A 26,767-nucleotide genomic window follows, 5' to 3' on the forward strand; every position below is an offset into this window, starting at 1 on the left:
CTCTCCCTCTCTCCGTCTCCCTCTCCCTCTCTCTCTCTCTCCCTCTCCCTCTCTCCCTCTCCTTCTGCCCCTCTTTCTCACTCATGCTCTCTCTCTTAAAAAAAAAAAACCACCTTGCTGAAATGACTAAAAATAAATGGAATTGCGTTTCATTATATGTGATCATGTGTAGATGTAGAGCAGTTTGCCACTACGTTAAATAGCTGTAGATTGTTACATCCTTGGAATTTGTTCTCTGAGTAGTGATTTTCCTTATAGAGTTCTTCTCTGCTCTTAGCCTGTTCCCGTAGTCCTTCTGTCTCCCACTTTTTAAAGTTGCTTCATCTAATTGCTGTGGACTTGAAAGGCTGGTAACCGAACTTGATAGAATTATGTATAAGAAGAGTAAATAGGGCTCTTAAAGTTTTCTTTTCCAGTAATGGAGTTTTCAAGGAGGTTTTACTTTTGGCTTACCATGTGTGGCCCATATTTACATCTTTCTGGTACTCACCTATTTGTGTACAACTTCTCTTAATAGACAGGATGTGATTTTACCTTAGGTTTTTATTGAACTTTTTGTCTCATGCAATGTATTAGAGTTGGCTTTGAAGTCAGACTGACTCATATGTGTACCATATTTTAGCTTTATGTCCTTATATAAGTGTTGGATCTGAGTCTCATAAAAAAAAAAAAGAGAGAGAAAAAGTCAAATCTTCCTCACAGTGTGGGTGTGAAGAGTGAATGAATATGGCAAGGGCCTAGAATGTTACCTGACATCTGTTTTCCTGCTTCCTCCTTTGCCAGTTATTCCCCACCTGGTAGAATAGGCTTCACACTCTATCACCCAGTGCTGGTGACAGAGGCCTTGGTCATCAACATCCATAGTGCATGTCGCTCTGACAGGGACGGCCTGGCTTACCTGTGGCAGTGTAGGGCACGTGCAGGAAGACCAGTCCTGCAGGCCGCTTTATTTCCTAAGATGGGCAGCGTAACTCAGGGAGTCATCCGAGGTCATGTTTCACTGCAGAGTGATTCCGGCGACTTCGCCCCATAGAAAATCCAGTCCAAGGCTCACCATAAAAGTAAACGTGCCCTTCAGGTCTCCATCGGAGATTTGATACCCACACACAGGTTTAACTGCTGTGTGGTATTTTCATTCCCTGCCTTGGATTTCACAACAGCATTTCAGAGGCATGTCCGCCTTTAAGAAGGATAAGACTGTGGCGGTTTTATGGGAGGGTGAATCACTCACTGTAGATACTCAAAGTTAACAAAACTTTCAGAGCAAGGAATTTTTTAATTAAAGAAAGTTCTACAACATCCGTGTAATTACTTACATTTTTCTACTCCCTCACATGTTTTCTCAGCTTACCCACCCTTGTGACTCATTCAGCAGCAAAATCAGTGAAATCAGCATTCTCTTCTAGTCATCAAGCAAAAGTGGGTCATCTCCCTTGCCTACTGGAGTGTCTGGTAAGCCCCAGAGAATCTCATTTCAGTGGGGCTTCTTCTTGCTTCCATGTTTCCTTGCTTTCCTCCTTGGACTGGCTTCCCCTGACCACCCAGAACTTCTCACCATGGCCAGCTCCTTCACTCCCCTTAGGAGTGTTCTTAGGTTGTTCTTGCCTAAATGCTGCATTTTCTTGTATTCATTTATCTCCATGCCCTGAGGAAACTGCTAAGATTCATCCGTTTTCTTGTTTTAAATTCAGCTGGAATTCATGGAGTACCTATTGTGTGCCACCCACTGAATTAGACCCTGATACTTTATGAATTAGAAGAATGAGGTTCAGAAAGGTTATGTGTCCAGAATGGCAAAGCTAATAAATGGTAGAAGGAATTTGCATGCACATCTGCCAACTCCAAATTCAGTTTTACTTCTAATTTAGCACAGCTTTCCTCAAGGCCAAGATATTGGGAAACACTGATGATGTGAGCTGGAAGACTTCATTAGGTCATGCTTGAGCTTGTGCCACTGACCATCACCGCTTCTCCAGCTGGGGTGACTGCTGTAAGTGGTGTGGTGGCAGATGTGCAGGGGCTGGGTCCGCAGGATGGAGAGACCAGTGATCTAAAAAAAAAAAAAAAAAGGATCTTAAAAGGAGATTTAGCAACACAGGATAGAAAACCTCTACTCCACTCTTCATTAAGAAGGGTAAACAGGGACACCTGGGTGGCTTAATTGGTTAAGTGTCCAATAAGTGTCCAACTTCTGGTCAGGTTATGATCTCACTGTTCCTGAGTTTGAGCCCTGCATCAGGCTCTGTGCTGACAGCTCAGAGCCTAGAGCCTGCTTCGGATTCTGTGTCTCCCTCTCTGTCTGTCCCTCCCCACACTCATGCTCTGTCTCAGTCTCTGTCTCAAGAATAAATAAACATTAAAAAAAAAAAAAAAAGAGAGTAAACTTCTGAAATGTGACGAAGTTGGGGGGGGGACTTCTTGATTTCACTTTATTCAGAATGTGGATTTAGTCTTTAATTGGAAAAGTGTTACCTGTTACATTGAGTAAGCATTTAAAGCCTTATGCCACTGTCTAGACTGGTCACAGAAATTGTTTTTTCTTTTTTTGACTTCTTAAAAATACCTTAATGAAAATGAACATGGTTTCTGTGAGTTTGAAAATGGGTAGTTATTGCATTATTGGAGGGGAATGTTAAAGATCTTTCATTTTGGGTTTCATAATGTGATTTTAGAGTTTACCTTAGACTCTGTATTTGATGATGTAGAAGATTATGTGAGAGACTTTAATGAAGCTGCAGTGTGAACACCCAACTCAGGAAGAAAAGGAAAGTATGCATTTTCCCAAAATTTGGAATGAGTTGTAGACCTGGGTTCAAGTTTGGACTCTGTAATTGAATACTTGGATGACCTTTGGCAAGTTATCTAGCCACTGGGCCTGTTTCGTTGCATACTCAAATAAGGACTACACTTGCTTTCTTTCTGGAGTTTGGAGTATGATGAAAGCATCTGTCTTGTGCTTTCTACACAGACATATTGCAAAGTCGACCATTTTAATTAGTTGATTACAATTACAATTTCTAGAAAAACAAAGTATTTCCTTCACTTGTGGTAAGTTAGTAACTTCATCTTTCTGTGCAAAGTCTTTATAGTTCAAAATTAGCTACATTATATCAAAGGTTTTATGTAACACTAACTTAGAAAGTGAAAACAGAGATGGCCTAAAGCTCTAATGACACCCTTTTAAGCTTCCCGTTAAGGAAAGTAATTTTAACATATTATAAGACATGATGTTTTTAACAGGCGTTTCTATTTTTCTCAGGAAGTATATTTTGGAATGATCTTTGAAAGGCTGCTGTTTCAATCGCTAATTCATTTTACTCAGAGACTTTGAACATCAAAGCAGCAAACTCAATTAAATGAAATAGTCAGGAAATAGAATATTCTGGTGAATTTAGTTGTCAAAGTTAAATAGAAAACTTATTACCTTCTCCACCCATATGGTTTCTGGTCTCTGTATTTAAAAATTCTATTGAATTTGAGTTTATATTGAAAGTTCTGTGCCAAGTTTCTCTTGTTGTATTTTATTTTATTTGGAAAAAGGAAGGGAAATCAATTAAAGAAAATCCTTTTGGTGTCACGTTATATTACTGAAAAGCATTCCAAACTATACTGGCTTCATTGGTAAATACCAATTTTCTTCCAGTACTAGAAATGTAGATTAGAGGCCCCTGGGTGGCTCAGTCGGTTAATCTTCCGACTTCACCTCAGGTCATGACCTCGCAGTTCGTGGGTTCAAGCCCTGCGTCAGGCTCTGTGCTGACAGGCAGCTCACAGCCTAGAGCCTGTTTCAGATTCTGTGTCTCCCTCTCTCTCTGACCCTCCCCTACTCATGCTGTCTCTCTCTGTCTCTCAGAAATAAAACATTAAAAAATTTAAAAAAATGTAAATTAGATAGGATGAAAAGTCAACTTAAATGAGCATAGCAATGAGCTGACTTATCAATGGATTTTGATCTTTCCCTTCTAGAACTCAAATGCAAAAAAAAAATCAATCTCAGTAAAGTTATGGTTAAATGAGCATCAGCATAATCAGCTGATAGGATATACATTTGAAAGAGTAGTTTACATTTGTGTAGAAATTTGGAAAGCGTAGAAAATTTTTAAGAAGCAAAAGAAAAGCTCGTTCACAGTCTCAACAATGAGAGCAATCTTGTAAAACTTTAGTGTTTAGTCTTTATTTCCAGAATCAAAGGCAAATGGATACAGAAATCTTTTTTTCAACCTGTTTATGTTTTTTTTTTAACCTGCTTACCTGGTGTTTTCCTTTTTGTATTTTTATTTCCACTTTAAGTTTTATAGAAATTATAAGAAAAATGGCTGAAAAGAGCAGAAATAAGACAGCTTTCCTTTATGCTAAAAAAATCCATGCTTAGTCCCTATTGCTGTATTTTAATTGGTATACAGAAAAAGATAAATTATTATTAAAAGTATTTTGTTTTACAATAAGTCTGTCTTTTAATATCTGTATGTAATTAGTAAATCACATACCCCTTTCAGAATTCAGAGGGGGAAAATGCTCTAAAATATAGGACCATTCAAAAGCCAAATTTTAAGAGCCTTTATTTTCTGCTTATTTTCTTACATAGTGTTCAATGAACAGTTTCATCACAGTAATTTTTGTTAATTTACTTTCAAGTTCTTTTTTATGACAGTAGATTGGAAATGTAAGCCTAACAGAAAAATGCATCCATGAATTATCAGTATTTATCTTAACATAGATTCATTTTTTTAAACATTGATTTATTTTTGAGAGATGGAGAGAGACTTAGCATAAGCAGGAGAGGGATAGAGAGGAAGGGAAGCACAGAATCCCAATCAGACTCTAGGCTTCGAGCCGTTAGCACAGAGCCCAGTGTGGGACTCGAACTCACAAACCACAAGATCATGACCCAAGCCGAAGTCAGACGCTTAACCAATGAACCACCCAGGTGCCCCAAGATAGATCCATTCTTGATCATTGACTTTGTAAGGCAATTTTTTTGAAAGTTGTCTTAATTCCACAATGCAGTTTTATCAGGTATATTTTATATGTATACATATATATGTACACACACGTATATAATATTTTATAAACACACTTAATTTGATAATTCCTTAACTATAGAACTGTGAAATAAAAAATGCCATGAGGTTAATTTCTATTCTAAATTTATTTTTATATATTCCTGGTGAAACAGCAGGCCAGAAGATATTAATATGCTCTGTTAGATTTCATTTGTGTTCTTTTCAGATTCATGAAACTCTGGAAGACAATATGATGGAAATACTTTCTATACCTCAGATAAATATAATGTATATTTCCATATTAATAATGTAGAATTGTCTTTTCTGCCTTAAAGGGATTTTCTTTTTTTAATGAGTCCTGGCCTTTTTGTTATTTCTCAAATGGCTGTATTGTGTGCTTTGAGGCATTTAGTGTGGGGATGATTTACTGAGTTCTGTCAGTATGTTAGCAACTATGTTTAAGATCAGAGGTTGTTTGGTTTGGTTTTGGTTTTGCTGTATCACTTGTGTGTGTGTGTGTGTGTGTGTGTGTGTGTGTGTGTGTATTTTGGTAGCCTTGGAGGAAAAGCTAATAAGAATTTAATTCAACTTCTTTCTGTTTGCCTACATATACTGCTAATTTTATATTTATTTAGGTAAAAGCTCAATGTGTATGCATAGGTTTTGCTTTGGATCAAGAGCTAGAATTCTTTTTTAATGATTTTTTATTTTATTTTATTTTTATTTTTTAAAAATAGTTTATTGTAAGAGCTAGAATTCTTAATAAACTTGCAGTGCTAAAGGGATAGGCTACTTATAAGTATTGTAGTTTATATTCCGCCGTTGAATAAGTAATAAGGTGGACCCACAAATATCTTCATTAAAAGTAGCTCTTCAAAGTGAGTCTTTAAGATGTTAAACAAAAAAATTTAGTGTGTTCTCAAGATTCTAATGCAAAGATGAAAGAACAAAGCATTAATATAAACTAAAAATTGTCCTAATTTTTCTGACAACCTGTACTCAGCAGTAATTACAGAATTTTTTTTTCTTTATCTGTAAACATCTATTCATGGAGCTTTACGGGGCGGCGGGGGGGCTATGTTCTATAAACGATTTTAAGGTAAATTTAAAGATACATCTCTTTTCCTTCTCACAGTCTCTAAATGACACAAAATTACCATAATAAGTGGATTCCTTTTCTAACGAAGTAACTCTTAAAGAATTCAGAATAATGGAACAAGACCACACTAAATCACCAAAAAGTTTAATGGTTCTTAAGTAAATGCATTTTTGAATACTATAAATGTAAGATGAGTTAATGGCTAAAGAAAGGTCACTATATCTTCTAATGAATAGATGGGAGTAATTTCTAATTAGCACCCTGTTCCCTCACAAATTACATGTGAATTGGATGTAAAATCTCTTTGTATATAAACTGTAAAGGACTATGAAAACATAATTTACTGTGATTGCTATGAACATAGGTTTTAATGGACCTTCCCCCCCAACCCCAAATATATGAACACTTGTTTACAGATATTTTAACCTCTTAGTGACAGGTTTATCTACAAGATGATAAAGAATAGAACTGACATCTTTTGGTGAAATAGCTGTTTGCTCTTCCTGAGAAATTCTGATTTGCACTTTGTCAATGGAGAAATAACGTAAAATCAGAGGTGAAGTGTCTAGTATGCTAATGAATCTTGTTTTAAGGGCTATGGTTATAATTAGTTTTGTTCTCTGTTGCTTGAAGAAACTCTGCAGTGTAATAATAAGCATCAGTTTCTCAAGTCCAAATTACTATAAATATTGAATTGGTTGAATCTGGAACTAGTGAGGTTATTCTGTGCCTGAACTTCCTGTTTTCACCTACCTCCCAATTACTTGCAGCTGTCAAAATAATTTTAATCACTTTCAGATACTTTGCAAAAGAAAAGGGCCTTAAGCCCTTCAGCCAAAAAGGTGTTGCCCCTTCTCTTCTCATCTGCCTTTGTAGCCCTGCTGGGTCCCTCTGTTCTAGTCAGGCCGGCATTCTTTCTGAACATCACCGTTACGCTCTAAGATCTTGAACATTTATCCAGGTCATTCCACAGTTCTGATCTGCACCCTTGCCTGCTAAGCCACATCAGAGAATCAGAATTTTCGAGCTGAAGGAAGCCTTAGTAATCATTTGGTAAGCCCTCCTGTTTTACCAGTCTTGATGAAACGTATGACATTACATAAATACTTTCAGATTAAAAATTAGACCCAAATCTCTGGACTTCCAGCCTTCAGCCCCTTCCACTGTGACGTGTTGCCTGCAGATATATGCGAGTAGGCACGGGCAGAAATCTGCTTCCTGCCGAGAATATCTTCCTCCAGAGGAACACTAACACCTGCATTCTCCCACCTCTGTGTCCAGCCTGTTCACCGAATATGCCCGGTTCTGTCCCGGTGCGTGTAAGAATAATAAGTTATTATGGGGAGAGTAAATTGAAACCTATATTAGGCAGAGGAAGATGAGCGAGCACACTCAGATACAATAGCAATTAGAGTAGCAGTTGTGTTGTATGTACTTTGCTGCTTTTATTAGGCATTCACTTTCAGAAAAGGAAAATGTTTGTATTTTTCATGGCTGCACCTATAGAGAGGGAGAGCCCCACTTCAGGACACCATAAGCATGGCACAGGGTCTTAGCTTGTATATAATAGTTTTCAACTTTTTGAAAATCATGGGAGACAGGTAAATCTGAAATAGTATTCTTCTGTCAAAAGCCTTTTCTTAAAATCAGAGCCTTTCTCAGCATTCTGCTAAACTGAGTCCTGTCTCTCTTATTTAAATTTAAGATACTGAAACCACACAAAGCCAAGGTGAAATGATTTATGTACTGTTAGTGTCCCTACTCCTCTCCTGAACTGCAGATATGCATAGTTAGTTAGAATTTTAGCATTGGAAGGACCTTGGCCCCTCAACTGTCCAACCACATGTTATCGCAGAGAAAACAGAAAGAAAGGTGAGGATTCTTTGTGATGAGCGCTGGTTAGTGTCAAGCAGCATGGAACTCAGGAATCTTGGCTCAGGCAGGGCTCTTTTCCCTAAATTATTTCAAAAATCCTCTTTAAATTATCTCTTGTCTCCATCTGATTCTATTTGTCAGCCTGTCTCTTTTTTCTTTCTTTCTTTTTTCTTTCAGGAGAATTCATCTCAGTCCTATTTAAGTTATTTTCAATGGGTTTAATCTGAATTCTAACTATGGCATGAGGTTGAAAAGGAAAATCAGAAGCCTAACTCTAATTAGAAGACTGATATCATCAAAGATTTTTTTCTTTCTTTTTTTTTTTTTCTTTTCCTTTCGGCATCTAGTCGTGCTCCTTTCTACAGATCAGGACTGCTTATTGATTTTTCTGTGCTTTCAAAAGTCCCCGTGTACTTTGTTAATTTCAACAATATAGATATATTGTCTCTGCCTTTGACAGAGGTTGCCGGTGAATCCTCATGCAAGACAGCTGCATCAAATTTAAAGTTTCTTAAAACGGGACTCTTGGAAATCTGCCTTGATAGGTAACCACTAAAGCTTTACATACACTCATTTTGTAAAACAATTGATATGAAGAGTATGTTGTCAGCATCACCTGCTGCCTTGGATTGGAACATTCATCTGTCTGCATCAGTTCAGTCACTTAACAATAAACATTTAGCAGGTACCCACTTTGTATGCAGACAGTAAAGAGACCAACAATCTCATAAGTAATCCACAGTGCAGTCCCAAGTGGCAAAGTGATACATAAAGTGATAATAAGACTGCGTAGAGCTCTTTCTAGGGCCTTCTGGGGGGTGGCATCCATACCTCCTGAGGAGGCCCCCAGGGATCACAGTGAAGGCAGATGCTGATCTCTAGTGTTGGGTGTCATGTCGTTTGTGACCTTATTTACATGATGCAGGCCAGTATAACAGAAGTATCTCAAGGACTACTCACCAGAATATGCTTTCACGAACTGTCTATATCTTTCTTGCATCATATCATCATCAAAAATCTGTCACCCTCAAGCCCACCTGCTAAGTAGTGTGCCCTTTCTTAAAGGATGAAGAAAGCGTAGTATTTTTATTTGACCCCGCAGGGTCTCACCCATCCCTCTAGTTTAAGGAATTTTATATCATCAGCAGCAACTAGTGATTAAAACATAACCCCCTGCCCCAAGTCAGGCTGTGCCCAACATCTCAATGCAGAAGATATTCCTGTGTAGAGCCATATGTGTCCTTCTTAAACCATTAGGAAAATACTCATTTTCTGTAGCAGATCAGAGGAAAGAAAAGAGTTATACTTAATTATATTTTTACCCCAAAGGAAGGCTTAAAAATGAATGGCCAGAGGTGAAAAGAGAACTCGAGCTCTCATCAAGAATTCCAGTGAACCTGATGAAGTAGCTTTTAGACATCCAGCGCTGACTTTGTTCCCACAGTCTCTTATGTGTTTAAGTTCCCTCAGTCATAACCAGAAGTAGTTAAGCAGTTTGGTGGTGGTGGGACAAAAGCATGTCAGGAGGAGCAAGAGTGGCCGTGGGGAAAAGGCGGAGGTTTACCTCAGCGGGGTTCTTGTGTTGGTCTTAGACCTGTCAGTGACAGTCAGATAGGTCTTCACGGCAAGGGCTTTGGAGCTGCCAGCAACATGTGTTTCTTTCCTTTTTTAAATTAAAAAAAATTTTTTTTACGTATTTTATTTCGAGAGACAGAGAGCAGGCAGGGGAGGGTCAGAGAAAGAGAGGGAGACACAGAATCCGAAGCAGGCTCCAGGCTCTGAGCTTTCAGCACAGAGCCCGACGCGGGGCTCAAACCCACGAACTGTATGACCATGACCTGAGCTGAAGTCAGATGCTTAACCGACTGAGCCACCCAGGTGCCCCCAGCAACATGTGTTTCTTACATTACTCTTTACCTTTCTCTGTGCTGTCTGGATATCCCTCTCACAAATCAAACAGTCCCAGGGGCACCAGGGAGGCTCCAGTCGGTTAAGCATCCAAATCTTGATTTTGGGTCAAGTCATGATCTCACAGTTGATGAGATTGAGCGCTGCATCAGCATGGGCCTGCTTGGGATTCTCTCACTTTGCCTCTCTGTCCCTCTGTCTGTCTGTCTGTCTCTCTGCCCCTCTCTCCCCCAAAATAAACACTTTTAAAAAGTTTTAAAATTAAACAGGTCCAACATGGGATGCATGATTTGCCCTGCCCCAGGACTCCTTGGGTCCTGATCCACCTTCTGTACAGTAGCCTAAGTCAGAAATATATGCATCATCCCTGGATCCACTCTCATGGTATGCTTTGAATCAGTCACTCAGGCATTTTAATTTGATTTCTTTAAATATATTTTGCTCCTGTGCATTCCTTTCCCTCCCTCTGTCAATGGTTATTGCATGTGCTTGAATATTATAAGGCAAGGTTCCCTTCATCCTGCAAAATGAGCCCTCAGAAAAGAGGGAGACTTGTTGTACTGGAGTTAGCACAAAGCCTCTGCTATTACTGGGTGCTTTCCCAACTGCTTTATTTTAAACAGCACAGCACTGTGTAAGGAAGACACATTCGCCCAAAATGACCTCGTTTGATGTGGTTAGATATTTATGGAAGGCACCTGACCAAATCTTTTTTTTTTAAGAATGAAATAGCACTTAAAATAGTGTATTTATTCCTAGGAATGTGTCCTCCAGCTACAGATGTAAACTGTTTTTATGAACAAGCCTTTTTACCACCAACTCCCCCAAAGCCCCCTAGTATATTCAACTTAGCAATATATAAAGCATGAATATGCATGCATCTACAGGGCAAATGAAACCATCAGCTGCTAATTTTTACTAAGTATCTGTAGCCTAGGATATTTCTCACAGTAGCATCAGACAGAGTCCACAAATGCTGTATCTCCAGTGAAGATGGGCATGTTCAGAAAACTCAGAGGACTAAAATTCTAACTTACGATGATGCAGACGCAGATGTCAGACACGCGTGTGAAGAGTTTGAATCAAAAGGTTTGTAGAGATATGGATGTAATTAAAAAAAGGTAATTTACCAAAATAGGTTTTGTATTTCACTACGCGTGTCACCGAAAATAGCAAATACCCCCCCTTATCTGATGTAAACAGGAAAGTGTATGAATGGTAAGTATAGAGCCGGGCGGATTTTCACCCAGCCATGTAGGCGGCACGCAGACTGAGACCCAGCACAGTACCAGCACCAGAGATGCTCCCTGTTGCTCTCTCCCAGTCACTGCCTGGCTGCCTCCACTGCCATCTGCACACCGCCAACAGCGTCCTGCCTCCTATCACCGCGGATTAGCTTTGCTTGTTTCTGAACTGTTCTTATAAGTAGAATTATTCAGTAAGTACCACTTTGCTGCCTGGCTTCTTTCCCCAACGTTATGTTTTGTGGAATACATCTATGTTCTTACACGTAGCTTGTTCACACTGCTGAGCGATAACTTAATTTTTTGAACTACAACATATTCGTTTTACAATAATAGACGTTTGTGTTGTTTCCAGTTTGGGACTATATGAACTGTGCTGCTCTTAAGGCTCTCTCATGTGACTTCTGGTCGCTATATTTGGTTGGGTATGCGCCCTGGCGTGGGATTTACGGACCACAGGGTCTGCCTTTGTCGGCTCTGGCAGAGACTGCCAAACAGTTTTCTAAAATGGTTGTACTGATTCATACATCCATCGGCCAAGTAGGGGAGGTGTTTCTACCTCTGTCTTGCCAACCCTTGGTATTTTCTGTCTTTTGAAAGTTTAGCCATTTTGATGGGAGAATAGTGGTGGTGCATTATGATTTTAATTTGATTTATCTAATGGTTACTTTATTTCACTACTTTTTCCCCACATTTAATCACTGTTGGAATTTCTTTAAGTGTCTGTCGATACTTTTTCACTTCCTACTCCTTTTCACTGCTCTAAAATTTTGTATATTCCAGATGGGGGAAAAATTGACTTTTTTTTTAAGTTTACTTAGAGAGAGAGAGAGAGCAGGAGAGGGGCAGAGAGAGAGGGAGAGAGAGTATCCCAAGCAAGCTCCATGCTGTCAGCACGGAGCCCCGCATGGGGTCTATCTCGTGACTGTGGGATCATGACCTGAGCCGAAATCAAGAGTCAGACACTGAACTGACTAAGCCACCCAGGGGCCCCCCAAAATCAACTTTCTTTTTTATTGGATTGTCTTATTGGCGTAACTGGAGATTGTCTTATATTTGGGCAATATGGAAGTTTAGCCTTCATTGTTACTTTATTTTAGGTTATTGCAGTGACCTCCTAACAAATCCATCAACCTCTACACTCGATTCTCTGTCTTCTGAACCATCCAGAAAAGTATTCTTTGTAACCATGCAGATCTGATCAAGCCAGCTGCGGCCCTCTCACTCATTCCCTTCCCACCCTGATTCCCCACTTCCTATCATCCCTGTGCTAAACGGAGTTTACAGAACTCCCCCTTTAAGAGCACTTGGGGGAGCAGGTGGAGCACGCTTGCTAATTATTCAGATTATCAGACATCTTTGGAAATTTTGTATCAGTAGATTAAAGTTGGGCCCCAGGAGCCTGTGCTAGTAACAGGGTTATTCTTATTTTGGGGGAAGTTTGAGGAATACCGTAAGCAGATTTGTTTGTTTGTTTCTGCCTCGGTGCTCTTGCACTGAGTTCTTTCCCACTGTATGTATTTTTCTGTGTCTTTTCCTCCAGTGTCATCTTTCAACATCCACACAGAGGTTACCTGTGGGAGTCTTATCTTGACTCCTGCAGGCTGAGTAAATCACTCTGCAATCAATAATTGCTTGTCCCAGATCTTCCTCACAAACCTATTCTACTAGGGGCCTTCCCTATCCCAGATGATAACACGCAATGGTATTATCTTCAGTATAAATGCAGAATCTGCCACAGCCTGCACATTGGTCCTGTTCTAGTGTTACCTCATGCCTGGATTACTGAAGAAGCTCGCTAATAACTGGTTTCCCTGCTTGCATCCATGTGGTCGGAGTGATCATTATTTTAAGATCTAAGCTATCACTCTGTGTTTCTGCCCAAACCCTCCAAAGGCTCCCCACTTCTTTTGGAGTAAAAGCCAGAGTTTTCACTAGGTCCTAGGAGGCCCATCCCAATCTGTCCCCTTCCCCACCTTCATACTTTGGTCTTCTAGCTTGTGCAACCTCAGCTCCACTGACCTCCCTACTTTGCTTAGAACCTCCTGAGTATACTTGCCCTGTAGGGCTTTCGCATTGCCCATTCCTTATATCTGGAACATTTCCCCTAGATGTCTGTGGTAGTAATTCTTGCACTGTTTTCAAGTCTTGGCTCAGACGTCTTATCCTCAGTGAGTCTTCACCTTTAGAATTGTGACCCATCCTCCCCATGCCTCCAGTCACTTTTACCTTGCTCTCCCCCCCACCCATGACACTTATTAACACCTAATCACTTATTTATCTGCTAGAATATGAGCTCCCCAGAAGCAAATATTTTTTACTTTTGTGCTCACAATGTATTCCCAAATATCAGAACCAGTGCCTGGCGCATAGTAAGTATTCACTCAATACTTGTTTGGCGTGTTGAATGAAGTATTCAGGATGTAATAGATATGCCAGCCTTAAATAGTATCTCTTGGTAAGCAAGATTTTTATGAACGCCCTTCCAAGATACATAGAATATTTTCACATCTTGAAGTGAAAACATGACATTGGGAGTCTGGATGGAAGTTGGAGTTGCTTATACACTGCTGTGCTGATTTGAAGGAGAAGCCAGCTGTAGCCTGGTGCATCCTGCCCTCCTTGTGGTTATTCTCTGGGATAAAGGCTTATGCAAAATAAGAACCTCATGGGGTCGATTCTTGTGTACTGGATTTTAGGTTGTTCTCTCTTTGCTGGCATTAGTGGAAGTGTCCATAGAGGCCAGTTCCCATGAAGAAATCAAGTAACTTAGGAAAATGAAATATCTTTTATGGTTGGTTCAAGCATATGAGTTTTGAAAAGTATATGCACAACTGCATAGTCCTATTATAAAACCAATGTGCTTTTGCATATTTTAGCCCATCTAAAGGTCATTCTTCTATATCCTTACATCAATTTTGGGTGACCAGAAGCCTCTCTCTGTGTCTCATGCATTATTTCCTGAAACACCGTGATGCTCTCCTGTTAAAATCTGACTGCTTAGATAAGAATATTACTGTATAGGGTCTATTTTTATGCATCTAAGTTTAGAATAGCTTTTGCTTCTATTACTGTAAGACCTTAAGTTTGTAGTATATATATATATATGCATATATACTTCTACATGTAATTTTTGCTTTGTAGAATGCAGCATTTTCATGGGACGGGAGGATATTTTCCTCTCAGCTTACAAAGAGATTCTGTTTAAAAATCAGCTGGCTCAGCAGGTCACGATGCCAGCTCGCCTAACCTTTGGTGAGCTCTGATTGTCTCCTTACTGTTTTACGTGTCCTTGCCTCTCCTCACAGCCCAAATTTATTAATTATAAGCTTTTTATAAGAGTCAGTCCTACACTTTTGTGTTTCCCAAGGTGCCTGGCATACTGCTGGGCTGTAATATAATAGCTCGGAGGAGCTAAGAGAAGTATCCTTTCATGAGGACTGAATAGATTTCATCTAATAAGAATGATTTTTAGTAGTTCACTACTTGAAAGAAGACTTGTGTGAAGAAATATATCTTTAGTCAGCTAATGTAATACTTATTCGAAAAAGCCAAATCTCAGATAGAATCATGAGGGAAAGCCTGGGTATAGTTTTATCCAAAATAGAAAAGGCAGTCAAGCACCATTCAAATCATGGTGAAAATTTTCATCTAAATGACTTCATAAACTGTATGCATTAGCAAACTTAAAAATAGACACTTGTGTGAGCTATTATAGGAACTTTATTGTGCAGTAAAAAAAGATACTTCAATTGCCTGCAGCAGAAAAATACCTAATCAGACTGTCCTTTTTCCTCTCAGCATTCTGAAAGTTGTCTCTGTTCCAGGGCTGTGATTTAACTAATGCTAATCTTATGAGCCTGCACATCAACAGATAAATTTATACTTAATCTCTATTCTGTTACCTCTCTCTTCTATGTAATGTGCGAGTACTAATGAGCCAACAAATGTGGAAATTTAGTTTATAAGTGCCAGGACATAAAGGATGGGCAGGCAAATGAGCAAAAGTATGAAATATCTTCTAAAGGCACACATTCATTCAACAACTATTGAATACAACTAGCCATTAGGAACCGGGGAATTGGGACTGAAGTAGTAATGAGGGTTTGGAATGTAGAACAGGAGGATTGAGGACATAGCCAATCCCAGTCTTCAAGGCACATATAGTTCTTTTGTTCATTCATTCATTCATTCATGCATGCATTCATTGTCCACTGAATGTTGACAGTTCAGTGTACCAGGGGTACAGTAGTGGAACAGAGCAAACCAGAAATTCTTGTCCTGACCAAGCTTATATTCTAGTGGGCTAGAAAGGCAATAAATAAGGTAAATCAGTAAAGAAATATTGTAGGGTGTTATGTGCTAAGGAGAGAACTAAAACAGGAATGGAGACTGGAAGTGTTGATGGTGGGCAACAGGTCACAGTTTTAGATAGTTTGTCCAGGAAAGGACTTGTTGAGGAGGTGCCTTTTTTGGTAAAGATCTGCAGGAAATGAAGGAGGCAGTGATGCAGAGAAGGAGCAGTAGAGGCAACTGGGAGGAGGCAGTACAAGGTGCTGAGGGGAAAGGGTGCCTGGCCAATTGGAGGAATGGCCGCGGGAGCAGGAGCTGGTGACGCCTTGAAAGAGGGGTTGGGTTTCACTCCTAGTGTGATGGGAAGCCACCGCAAGGTTTTGCCTCCAGGCCTGGAATGTGAATATGTAGTTTAGTAAAGGGAGCTAACCATAGGAAAAGGTTAAGTAATAATTGAATTCAGCTATAAATTATCAGGCAGACTGGAAAGTTTAAATTGTCCTGAAGATGTGAAACTAGGATGAGTGAGAAGTAAAAGGTAGACTCAGCTGTTGAGGAGTTACCTGTGAGAGATCACAATGCAGTTATGGAAATGATACAGAAGTCAGGGAGACTTTGCCAAGACACTGAACACAGCCGCAGGCCTCCGGGGGCGGGGGGGGGGGGGCTACTCCAGGGGGCTGGACGGAGGATCCAGTGAGATCTTCAAAATGTCACCTTCTTTGTTCTTTCACTTAGTTGTTTTCTGTGGGTTGTCTTCTAAGGGGATCTCTATTTCTTTCTCAGACTCCTTATGACGTTAAGATTCTGAAAGAAGGGAAGGACAGATAATTGGAAAACTGTATCTATAGAGTTGTTTTCATGTTAATTACCAAGTCATTGTTCTGCAGAAGAGAGGACTGCATGTGGCTGGCCCATACCCCACATCTGGTGAGTTAGAAACACAACCAAAAACTATTCCTACAGGCTGTAATAAATATCTTCTATTTTAGGCCTAAACACAAAGACAAAACAAATCTCCAAAAGTATTCTGTTCTGGGAACTATGGTGATTTCGATTCCTCTTCCTTTTTGTCATCCCTCTTGCTATTGCACTTAAAAATCATCAACCATAATTATCAAAAGCGCAGATTTGTTCAATTTCATCTTTATCATCTGTAGAATGAAAAAGGTACTTGCAGTTCTTCATGGTTTCACAGGTTGAGTTGTGTGACTTTCATACCGGGACTCAAGTGTTTCTTGTTCTTTGTTTCATTAGTAAAGATGAAACCTTATGTTGCCGGCAAGACTGAAAGCAAAACTCCTTGGGGTGTTGCTTCTGCCAAAGAAACATCGCCCTCTCTTGGCTTATGGTGTTAAAACACTTAGCAATGTTTTCTAATTTTGGAGTGTTGCTTTTTAATTCTGAATTGGCTCAGTTTGCCCTGAAATGTCATAGATAGGTATTTTGCCCATAAGTGGATGTGCAACAGCTAATTTCTCTTGTGACTTTCAGAGGAAGTCAGAGTTAAAATGGAAAATTGCTGTAGGAAGCTGGCATGATTATAAACTCTTGAGTGCTTAAAGGAGGAATAAAACCTCTTTCCATTCTCAGCTGCGTGGAAAATATTAAACTCCTTTTCAGGAAGCAGGGGAGATGATGAGTATTATACATTTTCATCTTTTCCTCCTGGGTTCTTGTGATTCAAAGCCTTTTGCCGTTGTACTGCTCTTCTGCCTTAAAGATCTTGAATGCCAAGATTGAACCATTATTTTTATCCTTATTTTTCCTTAAACTTGTCTGGCGCTTTGAGAATATTCATTATGTACCTTTTTTGTCATGGAGGTTCCAGCAGTATTAGTTCATCTTGACTGATGCCCTTGACTTCAGAGTATAAATAGAAAAATAGAGATAGGTGACAGGGATTGATTAGTGATCCTCCTTCTAAGTGAAACAGTAAACCTATCTAGATAAATCACCAGCTCCAAAGCCTGGAGAATGCATGTTAAAAGAATTAAGGGTAGTGTGGGTATATGTGTGTGTCTGTTTAGTTGATAGGGAAATTTTCTAGAAGAGCTACAAGGACACAAAGATTCTATCTGGTTTATTTTACTGTCTTTTCAGTTTTTATCTAAAAAAAAAGTCTTACAAGTTTTGGAGCTATTGGACTGATTAATTACTTTCTCTTTTTTTAAGGGAAATATTTTTAAGTAAAAGGGAACTGAGATTAATATTTTATTGCCTTTTTGAGTCCCCCCCCCCCCGTTTGTGCGTGCGTGCGTGTGTGTGTGTGTGTGTGTGTGTGAATAAGTACTTCATATTATTAGACTTTAATTGTAGGGTTGAAAGGCTCAGGGAATCATCTGATTCTTTGGCAATTTTAAGCCATCACAGAGAGGTGAAAAAATATTTTAGGATTTTCTAGCTTTTACTCTGTGCCAGAGAGTGTTCTAAGCACTTGACACAATTTAACTTATTTAACCCTGACATTCACCTAAAGAGATAGGTACTACCATTATTCCCATCTACCATGTAAGGTAACTGAAGTACAAAGTTCAGCCACTTGTCCCATAAGGAATGGATCTGGGATTTGAATCTAGACACCAGAGTGTGTGCTCTCAACCATTTATATTACCATCTGCCTCTTTCCCTCTCCCTTTCTTTCTAGAATTTGCAATTCCAAGGGTTAATTTTCACTCTCACTTTCCCTTACCTAATGTGATTTCCTCAGCTTATGGTTTAAGGCTCCTTTTGGCTTTGTTTTCCTTTTTCTTTGAACTTGATTAAGAAGTAGCACTTCTCCAACCCCCATCCGTCACTGCCGCTCCCACTGCCGCTCCGTTCTCTCACCTCCTCCTTGTTGATAGTCTCCAACCCTTGAACCATTTCTGCATTCTTATTTTACATCAGGACCAGAAACTGGTGCTATAATAATGGCTTGAGCAGTTCTGAGTAAGATAGTATTAATAGTACAATTACCTCATGGTTTCTACATATATCCTCTATTCCTATTGACCACATCTTTTTTTTTTTTTTTTTTTTTTTTTTTTACTGCATTTGCAAAACCACAGTCTTCATGCCTTAGATATTGCTATTAGTGTTGCCATTTTATTCATTCATGTACATCTCGGATTTCTTAAGACCTTTTACTTTTGTCTCTTTGTGGACATTTTGTAGCATCTGTTGAGGTTATTTATGAATGTTTTTAACTGTATCCTAGTATTTTCTGGCTCTTGAGATAACACTGCTATTAATGTGTTGAATGTGTAAATTCCCATTGAGCCTAAAACTGTCAAAGACAGTTGTGTGATTCAGTATGATAAATGGGTACTTTGGACCGGCTGTTGGCACATTATCTTCCTGATTGCATTGCAGGGAAGAGACTAAAGAATGGAGTACTATCTCCCACCCTCTCATCCCACCCCCTGCACTCCCTCTCTAGTTGGTGTAATCTAGTGGACCCTCCACTCTTACTGAAGATGAAATAATACTGGTGAGTTTTCTGGTTCCCAGTGCAAAGACAATCATTACCCGATTACCAAGTCCCATAGAAGACTGAGTTCGCAAGAGTCTGTTTATGGTGACTGCTGCTATATATGAAGTAAAGAATTTCACAGGATTGTAAGCTGTAAACACAGCTTCCCCGCTCTATCATGACTCTTCCATAATAATGGTTACCATTTAGAGTCGGAGGTAGCTGGAGGTAGGTGGTGAGCGGTCCTCTCCTGTATGTCTTGTCAACTGTGCTGCTCTGTCTTTTAAACTCATGGGTGTTTCTAGACTGTAGTAGTTGCCCTCCAGTGGTCCCGACCTCCTCAGGAGCACCCTACACCCGGGACCCTCCACCCTGCTGCCACTTCAGTTCCATTAGAACAAGATCTTGACTGCTTTTCCTGTGCCTTTCTTTGAAAGTGATGCACGTGTTTGCTGAAATCTTCTATAATATGTCCAAGCAGTGCACCCAAATTCCGTCTTAATTGGTGTGTGTATGTTCCTGTGACCCTCTCCACCCAGGACCTGGGAACTTCAGCCAGTGGGTTAGAGAAGAGTGCATTTCCTTTCAGCTGGGGAGCTTGGGTGTCCCTGTGGCATCCTGTTTTTGCCTCTGTGACAGCATGATAGCACTGTGATGTACCTGCTCCCTGTACATTTTTCCCGTGCTCATGACCGAGCATGCAGTTTATTTAGGGCTTGGCTTAGTGAGGCTCTATAGAGCTAACCTTTTTTCCCTTTGCTTTGTTCTAAACGTCATTCCAGATGATACTGTTGGTACCAATCCAAGAAACTTCTTGGGTTTAATGGGCTTTTTAGAAGTTGGCAGAAGGACTTATATACCATACAGATTTGTTTGGGGAAAAAATGTGATTTTTCAACAATGGACTTGCAACCAAGCTTTTTAAAAAATGTTTATTTATTAGAGAGAGAGAGAGAACGAGTGAGCAGGGGAGGGACAGAGAGGGAGAGAAAGAATCCCAAGCAGGCTCCACACTGTCAGCACAGAGCCCAATGTGGGTCTCGAATTCACAAACTGTGAAATCATGACCTGAGCTGAAATCAAGAGTCTGACACTTAACTGACTGAGCCACCCAGGCGCCCCAAGATTTTTTTAAGTTTATTTTTATTGATTTTTGAGAGAGAGAGAGAGGGCGAGAGCACGTATGCATGCACAGGGGGGAGGAGCAGAGAAAGGGGGAGAGAAGGAATCTCAAGCAGGCTCCACGCTGTCAGCGCAGAGCCTGGTGTGGGGCTCAGTCTCACAAACCCTGAGATTGCAACCTGGACCAAGGTCAAGAGTCAGACGTTTAGCTGCCTGAGCTACCCAGGTACCCCCAGCCAAGCTTCTTGGAGTACAGCTTCCTTTAGCCCAATTTCATGCCTCTATGCTTCTGTCCCTGTGCTGTCTTCCAGAAATGCCTTTCTCCCATGGTGTCCTCTTCTATCAAATTGCTCTTCATTCTCAAAGCCAGCCAAGAGGGGACCACCTATGAGAAGACTTCCCTCACCCTTCTCCCATTCAAAGCTCATCCTTTTCTTTCCTTGGGCTTCGGTATACTTTTATTACACTAAATGTCATTAACTCTAATTATTTTTGTAAGTTTTTTTAATGTTTATTTATTTTTGAGAGAGAGAAGAGAGAAAGAACCTGAGCAGGGGAGGGGCAGAGAGAGAAAGAAACACAGAATCTGAAGCAGGCTCCACGCTCTGTGCTGTCAGCACAGAGTCTGAGGTGGGGCTCGAACTCACAAACCATGAGATCATGACCCATAGCTCTAATTATTTAAAATTACCTAACCTGTCTACTGTGTTAGGCTTGAGCTGCTTATAGCCAAGGCCCATGTCTATTCGTTTTGCATTTCCACTCATGATGGGGTTCCAGATACACGGTAGGGGCTCAATAAATACAGAGCAGTATTGGATTCCTTTATAAGAATGGCACGGGGTGGGGAGGGGTCATCTGGCAGAGAATAGAACCCCAGGTGGAGAAAAAGACCGGAGCAGGGATGGTTGGGATGACTGTGTGAGGCTGAGGCTGAGGGCCCAGCTGAGATTGGGGCAAACACGCTGCCAGGGCATGACGCCGCGCCAGTCTGGGTTGTGGCAGGCAGTGTGGGAGCGGTGCACAGTGATGGTAGCAGAAGTGTGAGTAGCGGTAGTTGTAGAGGGAGCCTGGAAGTGGAGGGTTTATGTGGGTGACACGGCGAGGGATGCAGTGTGGGGAGGAGGTGGAGGACCCAGGAGATGATGGGCGTTTTGGAAGGAGGACCTTGGTAGCTGCTAACTGGCAGCCGGGACACTGGGGGAAGGGCAGGAGGGACAGGGCTTTCCCTTCAAACAGCAAGGGGTTGTTACATCAGGTGTGGGGGAGGGGAGTTACTGTGACCGTGGCACTTTTGGATGTCCAGTAGCGTCGGGAGGTTGTGTGCACTTACATGGTGAGTCCATGATGATGATGAAATTGTATGTTAGGTAGCCAGGGGGAGCTAGGGACTGGTAAGAACCAAATAACAGGTTTGGCTTTCCTTGGCAAGGAATGAGATCACATGTGACAATAATGCTGCACAAATAGGATGCAAATTCAGGTTTTGCCTTTTCCCCCTTCTTTGCCTGTACAAACCACTCTGCGAGGCTGGGTTTTCTGTCCCAGAATGAAATCTTAACACAAACTTGGATGCTTCTCTACTCCCCTCAGGTTAAACAAACAAACAAAAAAAAAGTTTTAGTAGCTTTTATCCATAAACACAGGCTTGGTCTAGTAAGTATTATGTCTGATCTAGTCCATATACACACATTTTATTATATAAATAAAATACCTACTTTATTATCTTATTCATTCAAAGGTAAAGCTCCTCCCGTTCTTCCCATTTGATGTAGATGTGAAGGCTGAGGGGGGAAAGAGAGTCCTCAAGGGCCCCTCCTCCCTGTTTTCCTCTCCCACATCTGTTCTTCCTCTCTACTCACCAGGCAATGTTGGCTTCTTCAGACAGGACTGGGTATGTAGGGATAATCAAGTACAGCAAGGTCTCACAGCATGGCATCAGTTTGCCATTGGCTTCTCACCATGGCAGATGTAAACTTGACTTTTATAGGTTCTATTTAGAGCCCCCCCCCCCTTCATTTCTGTGACTCTCCTCTGTGTTTTCCTTGATGTGGGGGAATACATCTTCTCTTTCATGCCAGTAGGGTGCTGAGGTTTCCTTGCTGGTCTGGACAGCCTTAGCTCACATTCAGATCACGTGTACTTGGTAGTAGTTGCGGGATATGTAGGTGGAGAAACCCTGAAGTCTTTAGGAGATGCTGTGCTGGTACCTAAGAGAGAGGCAGGAGCTGGAAATACACGTGTGGGGGTCACTGCTGTGCAAATGGTGGTAGAAGTCGAGAGAGTAGATACCTCTGCCCTGGAAGAGACTGGCATCTCACAGAGATTCTTGTATCTGAGAAGCAGGAGAAGGAGCTGGCAAGGGAGGTGACAGAGCCTCTCCCAGAGTGTTGGTTCTATAAAGGGGCAGGCTGTGCAGAAGTCTGCTCACAGTCAAGTCTGTTCTTGTGTCTCTTTTTTATCCAGAATGTGGAACTTATGAATGCATACATTTTTAATTGTGAAGACCCGAAACTGTTGTTTTTGAAAATTGATGTTCATTTTACTTTAGAAGTTCTCATTCTTTGCAGACAAATTTTAACTTTTTTTTTCAGTTGTGTATGAACACAGATCAAGATTAGAGAAATCCTTGCAAAAGGAAAGACTTGAACATAAGAAAGCAAAGGAAGGTAAATATAAAATGCAATTTCTGTTCCTTATTTTTATCATGCTCCTCTTTGAAGTATCATGTATTTGCTTCACTGTCTTTTTGCTGAGAAATTTCTCAGGTAAACCCTAAGTCAGTTTTATGGGTAGACCGAGAAAGTCAAGCAATATGTTCTGCCCTGTGCAGTACAATAATTTCTGCCTAAAATTGGATTCAGAATCTCTCATTCAGTTTGTGCCACCTTGAGGTAGTTCCTGTTATTAGTTACACATACATTAGAAATAAACAGCTTTTCATCTGAATATTATACCCATATGTTACTTATACCTGAACTTCTGTTCTTAGATGTACAGTAAGTCACAGTGTGTTGTCCAGAATATGACAATTTTATACATTTGTATACACATACATGCATATGTACAGACATATACATACATTTATAACATAATAAATTGATCACATTGTATGATATCTTTTTTTGTGTGGTGTCTTTTAAGTTATGCACATAGTTTAGGCTTTTATTGGCACAGCTGATTGGTTCAATTAGAAAAATTAGCATTTAGCATAGGCTTTAGGCAATGCTATTGATTTTTATCAGAATTTTTGTAGAAAACATAGGCTTTATACAGCTTGCGATTTGAATTTATCTGCATTCTTCTTTTTATTTGTTTCCTCTTGTTTTGTGAAATCTTGTTAGGTATTCTGTCTGATTATGTTAGTGTGGGGTAGAGGGAGGGACAGTGGGAGGGCAGGATGAATTAGGATGTTTTACTGACCCTTGAATTAAGCATGTTTCAAGAATAGAAGTTTAACATCATTTAAATGCTTTGATGGGGTTTGGGTTTTCCTTGTCTTTAAATGCAGAGTGATTTTATAGAGCCATCTAGTGGATAAATGAAGCTTTAAGAACATAAAAGATGGTTTCCAAGGCTTGATTTCTCAAGTCCTGAATGATTTTAGTGTGCCACCTAGTGGATAGCGATAAATCATCTCTTGTGTTTAGGTGTGCCTCATTTTTTTTTCCTCCTTAATTTCAAGGAGAGTTCATCATAGAATGCACATTTCTAAATTCACTCCCAATTAATTCATTATGCTGTATATTTTGTTTATTCAAGATATACAGCTTTAAAATAAGGATGAAAATTATACGATGGCTCTTTTCAACTTTTCAAGAGGCAAAATAAAGTATGTTACTAAATATGATTTTTTTAAACCTAAAATATTTCTCACGAGTCTGAGTAAAGTTTGCCTTTATTCTTTTAGATGTTTAAAAATTCCGTAATGAATTAACTTACACCTGATTGTCTCCATTTTTTAGATTTTCTTGTTTATAAGTTAGAAGCACAAGAAACACTAAATAAAGGAAGGGTAAGTTTTGGGTTTTTTTTTTTTTAATTATTTTACAAAACTTAAGGAGAGGGAAATACAGTGACAAAAATCTTTTACAATGTTGATCATTAGGACTGTAAGACCGAAATATATATATATAGCTGCCAGAAAATTCTGAGAGGAAGACCTTAAATATTGTTTTTTAAAAACATACTTTTACTCATCATATTATTGAAGATGGTGATAAAGTGGGAGCAGCCATAATGTTCAGTAGTAAATATAAGGTTATTTTTATTCATTCATTTTTTTTCATGTGTAGCCCTTCTTTTCTAAGAGAATTTTATGTAATATATGTTTTGCTTTGCCTTTGTACAATGTTACTGTTACTTACATAAATGTCACTGTGACATCTGACCTAGAGCCAGCATTCAGATACATTTGTGGAATGAATGAATGAATGACAGTGGCATTAAGAATTTTTTTAGTCCAAATTCACTGGAGAAAAGCAAGTTCTCTCACTCTAAGAAAAATATGTAACCATTAGTTGAACAAAACATTGGCGTTCTGGGGTGCTAAAACTGAGTGAGTCAGTTTCTCGGATAGCTAGAAGGCTGTCAGCTTTCAACTCTTTTAACTTTTAAAAACCCCAACTAAAACTGTGTACTGTCTGTTGTGCATTTCAAAAGAGTTACTCTTTCACTTTACAGAGAAAGTACATTATGAAATAAAACAATAAAGCAATAAACTTTATAAAGAAACCACATTATGAAATAAAGTAATAAAATTAAGCAGTAAAGTTTACTCTTTTACTTTACAAAGAAACTGTGTTATGAAATAAAGCAATAAAATGATAGAGCAAAAATACAGTTTGTTTTAGAAATTATAAAAAAAAAGAAAAAAAGAGATGGGGTTCACTGGTGCTGGAGATGAGGGACAGCGAGGGGTTGGGGGTGGCACGTCACAGAACAACCCGGGGAGAGAGAATTGTCGGGCATCTTGTGGCCTGACTGGTGATGGCTGTCCGGGACTGTGTGAGGTCCATGTGTAAGGTGTTCCTCTGGGACACAAATGTACACCGTCAGACCACGGCTTAGACTCCACTACTAAACACGTGTTTGCCCTCAGCTGATATTCCTTGTCCGTTCTCAGTTGCTCACTGTGTGAAATGGAGTCTCATTTGGGTCAAGTAATAAAGGGAGAGTTCCTTATCCACTGAAGCTCAGGGAAGGGAAGCACCTTCTTTTTTTTTTTTTTCTTCCCTTTCTTAATCCTTGCAGAGCTTGTGAGGCCTGGTGTGAGTTGGCTTATCCCCACATCTCAGAGCACTGGCGTAGTGTATTAGCCATGTTCCGTGCGCAGTGACTGTGTCTCAGGGCAAGTACCTTGTGCATCTGGGCCTCGGTTCTTCTCAACCTGAGAGAGGAAGTAAATCATTTCCCGGGGCCCTGCGAGGGTGCTGTTCTATGACTCCCTGTCTTACTGTTTCTTTACTGAAACGTAGCAAACTTCTAGGGATGTTAAACCATCATTCCTGCCATTCAATAGATGGCCCCAGAGACATCCTTGTTCAAGCATAGAATTCACTGTGGCTTATATAGGTGAAATAGATGGACTTCTTCTGTTAAGCGCTTGAAGCTATGTTTGGCAAGAGAGCCAGATTCGTTATTCCGTGTTAACTATTTTCTTTTCAACTTACAGCAAGATTCCAATAGTAGATACAGTGCATTGAATGTGCAACATCAGATGTTGAAAGTAAGTAATTTAAAGTTGTTCTTCTTGCATGGATGAAAGAATTAACTAAGTAACTTACGTGATCAAGGAAAGCTTCTGGAAGGTTGATTTGTGTGGCAATGTGGCACGGTTCCATCTTTCACTAGAAATGACGTAGAATTGTCATGTGCCCTCCTCTTACCACCCAGTCACAGAAAAACATTCAGCTTATTACACATTTGCTTGTGAAACGGTGTTTGGTCACCTGATTTTTTAATTCTGTTCTTCTCTTTATCCCTTTAGGCTTTTTGTTTGTTTTTGTTTATTTAATTTCTCACCTTAGATATTTTCTTTTATCCTAGACACATTGGAGGCAGTAGAATTAAATGCCTCGTTCGTGTTACTGATATTTAATGTGTCCTTTTACTTATCACAGGAACACATTTGTATTTTTTCCTTCCTCGATTCTCGGGTAAAACTCACTATTCTGTGTCAAGAAGACTTAGGAGAGAGAGAGAGTGGGGTGGGATGGGGTGGGGTGGTGGGAGATTCATTAAGAACTTTTCCTGGATCAAGAAAGCAGTGCATGGATTAAACCAGACCAGCCTTTCATTAAGCATGTGGAGACTGTAGAATTTATCTATATTATGATTACAATGTAGTAGTATAACTAGGAGTAAAGTACATAAGAATCATTCTATAAACAATTTATTACTTCCCCCAAAAGGAAAAATACCTTTTTTTTTTCTTTAAACTGAGTTGCCAGGAAGGCGGAAAATTATGGAAAGGAAATAAAAAATCTTCTTGAGAAAACATTATTGAAAGAGGAAGTCTGGAATATCCATGGAGGGATAATTTTTTTTATCATCTTTACCTTGTCTCTGCAGCAGTTTGAGTCCCTGGGAATTTCCCCAAATCTTTCCCCCTTTCCATCTCCCATTGCTAACTTCTGATTTCTTGTTGTTTTTACTGATGTTAAAAATTAAAGAGAAAATTATTTTTGGCCATGATCCCACGCCACTGATTTGAAATGTAAGGGAAATGGAAGGGAACTGCCCAAATTAAAAGCAACCTGAGCAAGAC

General features: G+C 39.9%; 1 protein-coding gene across 2 annotated transcripts in view; it reads left to right on the forward strand.

The window, feature by feature from the left end:
- The window catches only part of GOLIM4 (golgi integral membrane protein 4), a 78,843-nt gene that overhangs the window by 23,644 nt on the left and 28,432 nt on the right, over positions 1 to 26,767 (forward strand). For both annotated transcript variants that reach the window (XM_039241938.1, XM_039241939.1), the window contains exons 2-4: positions 22,593 to 22,667; positions 23,964 to 24,013; positions 25,673 to 25,726. In XM_039241938.1, coding sequence (XP_039097869.1) covers positions 22,593 to 22,667; positions 23,964 to 24,013; positions 25,673 to 25,726 — 179 coding nt within the window. The remainder of the gene's footprint in view (positions 1 to 22,592; positions 22,668 to 23,963; positions 24,014 to 25,672; positions 25,727 to 26,767) is intronic.

The sequence above is a fragment of the Hyaena hyaena genome, unplaced genomic scaffold (assembly GCF_003009895.1).
Source record: "Hyaena hyaena isolate Hyena2069 unplaced genomic scaffold, ASM300989v1 scaffold_200, whole genome shotgun sequence".
Classification (NCBI taxonomy): Eukaryota; Metazoa; Chordata; class Mammalia; order Carnivora; family Hyaenidae; genus Hyaena; species Hyaena hyaena.